Consider the following 8,749-nt stretch of genomic DNA (forward strand, 5'->3'; position numbering starts at 1 on the left):
GAGTGACAGGGATGTGACAGGCGGGTGGGGCGGGGCCTAGCCGGCCGCATTACCGTCGTCGTCGTCACGTGACGCGGCCTGTCGGGCTCCCAAGATGGCGGTTTGCGTAGCGGTGATCGCCAAGGAGGTGCGTACTCCGCCGGGCAGGCCCGCTGCAGCGTCAGCCTAGCTCTCCGGTTCCCCTCCTTCCCTGCCCCAAGGGCTCCGGAGGGTGGGCCCGGGGGCTTTGCCGAGCGTAGGTGGCCAGGGGCGGGCCCGGCGGAGGCGCCGCCCAGACCTGCACCTGCCGCTGCCGAAGCGTCACGGGCCGGGTCTTCCTCTTCCGTGCGGGCCGCCGCTCCGCCCAGCCCCCCGTCCGCGGGCTTTGTGGTTTCCTGCTACCGAGTCTAGGCGTCCACTTCTGTCCATCCTGCTCGGCCGCGCGCTCCCAACGGCCAGGCCGTCGACCCCCGGACGAGTGACTGTTTCCTCTCCGCTCAGCAGCCACAAGTCAGACCGTTGCACACCTCTGCCTGGAAGCCTCAACAGTGGCTTCTCATTGCCGTAGGATCATGTCCGAATAATCCCCTCCCCGTACCGCAGACACGCTCCACTCCAGCTGACGGACTCCCCCGGCAGGCTCTGCTCCCTCACGTCTGGGCCTCTGCACCTGGAACCCCTTCCTCCTTCTCCCCCACCCCTGTCCCCTCCACTGGCCACCGAAGATTTCACTTTCTCTAGAAAGCTCTTTCTGAATCCTGAGATTGGGCTGCGTGGCCATCCACGCGCTCCTACTGCACGGAGCCGTGGTGTCCGCCCCGGCGTTTTGAAGACTAGGCTTCTGCGGCGGTTTTCCCGTGAAGCTCTTGTTACGCTGACTTCCGTCTTATCACTTGCTGCGTTATTTGTTGGTGGGTTTGTGGACTGTCTCCTTCATCTGTCATCTCCATCAGGGTAGGGACAGCGTTGTGTACACTATATCTGTGCAGTGCCAGGCCTGTGGGAGCCTGGGAAGGCGCTGTTAACTCCAGGGTTAGGCTGCTCGGAAATGGCCCTGCAGAGATGGAGGGCTGAGACAACCCTTGACGGGTTTAGAGGGAGCCTGCCAGTGCCTCTGAGACTGCAGGAGCTGGAGTGTTGGGAAACAGCCAGTATGACGGGGCCAGGAGGAGGGCACGTGCTAGGATGGGGCCCTGCTCAGAACGTGAGTGACAGGCTGCGCTCAGACCCACTTCAGAGGCGTCTTCTCTTTTCTGCCCATCCTACCCATGCCCCTTTGCAGACAGTATGAAAACCTCCTCAGGTTAGATTGGGTGCCCTGAAGGCAATGCCCACGGCAATTTGAAGGATTTTTTAAAATTTATTTATTTATTTATTTATTTATTATTTATTTTCGGCTGCGTTGGGTTTTCGTCCTTGGGTCTTTTTTGCTGAACGCGGGCTTTCTCTAGTTGCAGAGAGCGGGTTGCTTCTCTTGTTGGGGAGCACGGGCTCTAGGCGCATGGGCTTCAGTTGTGGCACACGGGCTCAGTAGTTGTGGCTCGCGGGCTCTAGAGTGCAGGCTCAGTAGTTGTGTTGCACGGGCTTAGTTGCTCTGTGGCATGTGGGATCTTCCCGGACCAGGGCTCGAACCCATGTCCCCTGCATTGGCAGGTGGATTCTTAAGCACTGCGGCACCAGGGAAGTCCCAGTTTGGAGGATTAATCAGTGGGTTTTGGGGAATGAGAGCGTATTCCATGGCTAATTGGCACTTGGCTGATCTGCCCTCCTGAGTGCCCCGTGGCCTTGTTTTCCAGGCCAGCGCACATGGGGTGGATCCTTGTCACTTCAGCCGCCGTCATCCTTTTCTTGCAGAATTACCCTCTTTACATCCGCAGTGTCCCCACGGAGAACGAGCTCAAGTTTCACTACATGGTGCACACGTCCCTGGACGTGGTGGACGAGAAGATCTCAGCAATGGGGAAGGCCCTGGTGGACCAGAGGGAGCTCTACCTGGGCCTGCTGTACCCCACAGAGGACTACAAGGTGTATCCTCGCACCTGGCAGTGGCTTCGAGTCTGGGGATTCCCTGCAGTCGCAGGGTGCGCTGTAGCATTAGGTCCCCTTGAAAAGCATCTCGTAACATCACTTGAAAAGAAAAAAGATGCGGGCTTTTGGCCAGTGGGGAATTAGAGCAGCTTGAGGACACTTAGGACCTCACACCCTTCTTTCTTTAATTAGGAGGATAATGTGGGAGCAGCCAGGCTTGAATTGCCTTGTGACAGTCCCCACCTGTCCTTTGGGTTTGTGGAGGAACTGGGGACTCTCTGGCTTCATGCCGTCTCAGTGGGGCCACCACCTCCTGAGCAAGGGGTCATTGTTTACGCATCTTTTTTTTTTTTTTTTAGTATTTATTTATTTAGGCCGCACAGGGTCTTACTTGCAGGATGTGGGATATTCCTTGCAGCGTGCAGAATCTTTAGTTGCGGCATGTGGACTTAGTTGCAGTATGTGGTATCTAGTTCCCTGAGCAGGGATCGAACCCCAGCCCCCTGCATTGGGAGCGTGGAGTCTTAGCCACTGGACCACCAGGGAAGTCCCCACTCATCTCTTTGCCAGGCCCGGCCCCACCAGTCACTGTAAGATCTTGACCAGTCCTTGGGACAAATGGCTCGAAACCTATGGAGTTCAAAGACATTCCCACAAGCAGTAACGAGCTCGCCCAGTGTCACTGCCCGGAGCCACTGTTCCGCAAGATGGAGTGGCCTTTAGAGGTATGGGTACCTTAGGCAGGATTCGCCTCATTTGTGCAACCTCTGGTCTTGCAGTTAACCCTTCCCAGCTGGGAACTGTTGCAGAGAGAAGGCGAGGTGCCCCAGGGTTTGGGCAGGTTGCCCCGGGGCTTGGGTCATGATAGGCTTAGCTCCGTGCCCTTTGCTTCTCCAGTAAACACCAGAGCTGTCTAAGGAAGTGTCCAGTCACACCTGCTGCAGTCCTTTGTCCTCTTGGCACTGTGGGAGTGGCCCAGCCTGGGGCACTTGCTGTGATGCAGGTGTCATGCTTCTGCAGAGCAGCTTAGCAGCTGGAGGACATGCACAGATGGCCTTCCTCTCACAGGCTCTGCACGGTGATGCCGTGCTTGGGGCTGTCACAGAGTCCCCGTGTTAAGAGCGTGTTCCCTAACCAGCTGTGCAGTTACGGCTACGTGACCAACTCCAAGGTGAAGTTTGTCATGGTGGTAGATTCCTCCAACACGGCGCTCAGAGACAACGAGATTCGCAGTGTGAGTGTGGGGGCCGGTGGGCGCGCCTGGCCGCTCGGTTTTCCGTCTTTGTTCAGAAACGCTGAGAAGCCCGAGCGTGGCAGCAGCTGTGTGTACTTGCACGTGGGAATTAAACACGTTGTTGGTTCTTGTTCCAGATGTTCCGGAAGCTGCACAGCTCCTACACAGACGTGATGTGCAACCCCTTCTATAACCCGGGGGACCGCATTCAGTCCAGGTGGGCGTGGCGCCTGCTCGGGTAGCCCCCGCCTTGCTGGGAGGCAGCGATTCTGAGAGGCAGGGAGGGAAGGCCTTTATAAGCGACGGGCACTGTCCGTCTAAGGCAGCCATTCTGAAGAGGCAGAACCCTGTTTTTCCAAACAAACTCTTCCTTGGATCTCCAGATCAGGAGAAGGGGAGTTGGGGCGCGGGGGCTGCAGAGCTTGCCCATCTGGTCTCCCAGGTCGGCCCAGCAGGTCCTGGGGCGCCTCCCCAGATCCCAGTGAGGGCCCAGGCATGTGGACAGGAGCCTCCGGGAGAAAACGTCCTCCTGTCGCTGCCCGATTTTGTCTTTGACATTGAACTTAGACGATTAGGACATTAGGTTGCAGGTGTCTTCCAAATAGCCTTCAGGTAAACACAGACCTAACATCTGGATGTCACAATGATGCTTCCCAAAGAAGCATTCACGAGCACGTGCTCCAAACCTGCTCTGGGAATTCCCTGCATCCCAGACACAGTTCCCAAGGGGTTCCTTGTAGCCGGCAGGTGACCCCAGCCAGGGAAGATGACCCCTTCCTATGGTGCCTTCCCTCAGTGGTGACAGTGTGTCTTGGGTCATCCTGGGTGCCCCCCCTCTCCCCCCCCGCCTGGAGACTCAGCAAGGGCAGCACCGTGGGAAACCGCACAGGAATGAGGTGGGACACTCAGATTCTCACCGCCTGATGTGGCGGCATGCATGTCCTGGCCTCAGCCAGTTTTACTCACCTGGACCTCAGAGACTGACATCTCTGCCAGCCAGGGATGGAGGGCCTGGGTCTGCTTCTCTGATTGTCTGTTTCTCTTTGCAGGGCCTTTGATGGCATGGTGACGTCCATGATGATACAGGTCTGTTGAGGAGAGCTCTGCAGCCCGTGGCTGGAAGGAATCGTTCTGTGCATAACTGTGTTGTTCAGATGTATCTTTATTTCCACTTGTCTCCTCTTGGGTGTCATGGATGTGCCGCTGGGGGCAGGGCCTCATGCACGGTGCCTGTTGACTAAAGGTCTTGTGAGATCAGGTTTGGCTTTTTCCTTCTGCGTCAGCAGAAGGTTTAACTAAAGACAGTTTAGGGACTTACCTGGCGGTCCAGTGGTTAGGACTCTGCGCTTCCACTGTAGGGGCCGCAGGTTCAATCCCCGGTCAGGGAACTAAGATCCCGCATGCTGTACGGCACGGCCAAAAAACAAAAGGAAGGAGTTTATGTGGACTTTCCAGGGACAGAGCAGATCAGGGACCAAACAGAGCAGGAGCTGTTGTCCCCACTAGGCACGAAGGGGCAGGGGGAGCCAGGTGGCAGGAGCTCTCAGAGCTTGGAGCCCAGAAGAGGCTGCGAAGGGAGGGGCAGAGGACCCGTGGGCCGGCCGCCCCCTCCAGTGGCTCAGCAGGTGGGCTAATCTGGAGGGGTCGGCCTTCTGTGCCCAGAGCCGGATTAGAGGGGCACGTGGGATGGCCTGCATACCTTCCCCCGGCGGGAGGGCCCTTCCTCCTTCTGGTCTGGCCCGGCCCTGGAAGGCCACCCTCCCGAGACCGTGTAACTACAGCGTCTTCATCAGCTGCTGCTGGGCATCGAATGAGCAAAGTGCAAGAGTCCCCTCCTGCCTGTTAGTGCCCTGAGGTTCCTGAGGGCCCGGGGGCCAGGTGGGTGTTGGAGAGCAGCCCCCTTCCCTGCTGACCCCAGGCCCCTGGGCAGGCTGTGGAAGGAGGGGCTGATGTCATCAGATTTCCGCCTTCTGCTGCCCAGAAGCCTGCTCAGTCAAGGTTGATCACAGTTCTAACTGACCATGATTGAGGCCACGGCCCCTTCTGGGATCAGGTGACCCAGGTTCTAGTGCACTTTGTCATTTGGTGACGGCGTCTCTGAAGTGGAAGAGGCCCTCCTGGGCCTGAGGCACCTACACAGTCTGCTCTGTGTGGTCTCAGTGTGGCTGGCTTCCTTGATCAGGCACCCTAAGACACCACGAGCCCCTCCTGCCCCCTCAGTCACTCTGGAGAGGGTCTCTGACCAGGAGGGAGGTAGGAGGGTGGCTCAGAGCCTCCCACTAGGAGGCTGTGAGCTGTGAGCGTCGTCGGCCCAGGGCTGGGATTGGGATGCACTCTGCTCGTCTTTGGGTTTCCTTCCCTTCCTTTGAGCACAGAAGTAAACAAACAAAAAACAGCTCAGAGTGTGTGTTAAAGACACATGTCCCGGGCTCCCCCCACCCTGCCTCGCCTGCCACAGGTGGAATTGCAAGGCCTAGAAGAGGGCTGAGAAGTGCGACCAGCAGGTGTTGGTCTGATGCAGGCCACCCTCACACGGGCTTTCTCCCCACCGTCCATCCTCAACTTTCTGGTTGAGCTTTTACTTAGTAACCTCTCCTGCCTGAGTGATGGCTGAGGCAGGGACTACAGGTTGCCAAGGCAACATCCATTCTCCCTTGCTTGCGTACTAACAGAACCCTAGTGTTACTGGGGACAATTGGCTAGACAAAGTACGCTTCCTGCCCGCACAAGGGTAGGTGGTTATGGCGTTTAAGTGGATGGCGTTGGGAGGCACTTGCAGGAAGGACACTTAAAAGGGGGATTCAGCTGGCAGTACCTTCATCTTTACCATTCCTCCTTCCTGGAACTTAGATGTGATGGCTGGAGCCCAGGCAGCTATCTTGAGAGCATGCAGGCAACATTCATCCCCTGAGGATGGAGAGCAGAAAGCTAGAAGGAGGCTGGGTCTTTGCTGACATACCAGCCCTGGACTACTTATGTTCAACATTTTTTTAAATGAGGAAATGAAACCCCTGTCTTGTTGAAGCCACTGCTGTTTGGGTTTTCTGCAGATGGAGCCAGAGCAACCCATAATGGTTTTACACTCGAGGTTCTTCACATGCATCGTCAGGTAGCGTTCCCATTTTAGGTCTGAGAAAATCAAGGCTTAGACGTAACCTGCCGGCCTTTGCTTTGCCAGCAGAACGGTCAGATGGCAGTTTCATCCTAACTGTTTGCATCTCTGTACTGTGAGGCTCGCCTCACTGAGGGCCACCTGCCTGCCCATCCCCACGCGCATCCTCCCCACAGGGCTGAGCCCCGTCAGATGCAGCCCCTGCTCAGCCCTTGGCTGCTGCTCCAGGTGCTTCTGCTGAAGTTCTGTCCTCCCTCCCCATCAGCATTCCTTCTCCCTTCTTCCCCGGGCCAGACAGCCAAGAGGATCCTGCGTGTCTTGGCTTTCTCTGGGTATAGCTGAGAAAGTGTGGGTCAGAGCCCTGGACACCCACATGGGCTGCTTGGGCCTGAAATCCACAGGAAAGGAGGGACTCAAGGGCCCACTCTCCTCACAGTGGCCACGCAGAAGGGATTAAGAAGATACCTCTGAAAAGGGACCAATTCCTTGGGATAGAAGCCTGTCTGCAGGTCCTTCCACAAAAGCAAAATGCACAATGAATGCATCAAGACCAATGCACAGCCTCGCCAAGGAGGAGACTGGCGCAAGGTACGGCGCGGCAGGAGCTGGTGCTTCATAAAGTTCAGCTCCAGGAGCTACGTCTGGGAGGCCTCCCTCTCCTGCAGCCCCCAACTGCACATGATCCAGGCCTGGCTCGGCCCTGAGCCACCCAGCAGCCTGGGCAAGGTCCCTGCCACTCAGCCCCTCCTACCCACATTCTCCAGGGGCCAGTGGTGGTGCGTGTGTGTGCGCGCGCGCGTGCACGTGTGCACATGAAAACAGAAATCTATTCTCTCACGTTTCTGGAGGCCAGAGTCAGAAATCAAGGTGATGGCAGGGCCGGTTCGTTCTGCAGGCTCTGAGGGAGGGTCTTTTCAGCCTCCCCAGCTTCTGACGGCTGCCAGCGACTGCTGGAGTTCCTTGGCTTACGGACGCATCACCGCAACCTCTGCCTCTGTCTCCACGTCACGTTCTCCGTGTGCCGGTGTGTCTCGTACCCAGTGTGTGTCACTGGGTTTAGGGCCACCCAGGTGATCCAGGGAGATCTCCAGGTCGTTAGCTTAATCACATGTGCAAAAACCCCTTTTCCAAATAAGATCACATCCACAGGTACTGGAGATTAGGATGTGGACATATTTTGGGGGGGATTTCGTTCACCCCACCACAAGGGCCAGTGCTGACCCCAGATCACAAGCGGAGTGTGAACCTGGCCAGATGGACACGCAGATGGAGAGCACAGGCGCGCCCTCCCGAGAAAACACTGGTGCTGGAGAGGGGACACTGGGGACTGGGGACCGTCCACCTGTGGATAGCTTAAGGACCTGATAATCAAAAAAGTACAAGGTGGGCTTCCCTGGTGGCGCAGTGGTTGAGAGTACGCCTGCCGATGCAGGGGACACGGGTTCGTGCCCCGGTCCGGGAGGATCCCACATGCCGCGGAGCGGCTGGGCCCGTGAGCCATGGCCACTGAGCCTGCGTGTCCGGAGCCTGTGCTCCGCAACGGGAGAGCCGACAACAGTGAGAGGCCTGCGTACCGCAAAAATAAATAATAAATAAATAAATAGTACACAGCAAAGAGGGTTGCTTTAGAAAAGCCCAGGCTGAGATCTGTTAGTGGTTATTTAAGGCCAGGACCGCGCGTGTCTGCAGCTGGGCCCCAGAGCTTCCTTTCCCGATCCGAACGCAGTCGGAGGGCAGAAAGCAGGCTGCACCATCAGGGAGGGAGAGAGCGGGGCGTCTGCCACAGGGAGGAGCGCAGGCAGGGCGCCCGTCATGGAAGCCCCTCTGCGTCCCTGTGTGAAGAAGCCCAGGCTTGCGCCAGGTGCCCGGGCGTACCCTCCTGCGGGGCCTCACAGGTGAGGACCCACAAGGCGACGTCTGTGTCACTCGTCACGGGGGAGTGTGTGCCCCGGAGGCCACCAGGCCCGGGTGAGGCGCAGGGGCTGGCGGTGACGCTGTAAACCCCGAAGCTAACGCTTGGCTGCCGGGAGTGAAGGGGGTAGAGCTGGGTCTGGGATCCACAGCCGCAGCCCATCCCCCGCCTTCTCTGCACAGTGTGCACCGAGGAAACGGCGTCCAGGTGAGGCGAACAAAGCGGGGCGGTCTGTTGCCAGGTGCTTTTAAAAAATATTCAAGTTTAATAATTTATGCTTTACCAGTAAGACACACATTTCTACTTTTCTGTAAAAGGCGTTAGTGGCACAGTCCTGAGTATGCCGCCCCGAAGCGGACCCGACGCTGCCTGGGCCTCACCTGCCCGCAGCTTTGCCCGGTGCCCCCAAAGCCCCGACTAGCCCGCGTGCCAGGTCCACCCCGTGCCCTGCTTCGCGACCGGCGGCTTCGGCCGTGGGGTCTGG

General features: G+C 57.8%; 1 protein-coding gene across 1 annotated transcript; it reads left to right on the forward strand.

The window, feature by feature from the left end:
* Positions 1 to 69: 69 nt before the first annotated feature.
* Positions 70 to 4,498, forward strand: TRAPPC2L (trafficking protein particle complex subunit 2L). The gene is made up of 5 exons (XM_082676712.1): positions 70 to 127; positions 1,834 to 2,006; positions 3,154 to 3,241; positions 3,379 to 3,458; positions 4,291 to 4,498. Exons 1-5 carry the CDS (start codon positions 95 to 97, stop codon positions 4,334 to 4,336), a joined length of 420 nt encoding a protein of 139 aa, XP_082532838.1. The 5' UTR covers positions 70 to 94; the 3' UTR covers positions 4,337 to 4,498.
* The last annotated feature ends 4,251 nt before the right edge of the window (positions 4,499 to 8,749 follow it).

Source organism: Grampus griseus, assembly GCF_964374135.1.
Source record: "Grampus griseus genome assembly, chromosome: 19".
NCBI lineage: Eukaryota > Metazoa > Chordata > Mammalia > Artiodactyla > Delphinidae > Grampus > Grampus griseus.

Coding starts and splice junctions, on each gene's coding strand:
- TRAPPC2L (XM_082676712.1), top strand. CDS start 95: ATGGCGGTTTGCGTAGCGGTGATCGCCAAGGAG. Junction 3,242..3,378: donor GAGACAACGAGATTCGCAGT/GTGAGTGTGGGG, acceptor TTCTTGTTCCAG/ATGTTCCGGAAGCTGCACAG. Junction 3,459..4,290: donor GGGGACCGCATTCAGTCCAG/GTGGGCGTGGCG, acceptor TTCTCTTTGCAG/GGCCTTTGATGGCATGGTGA.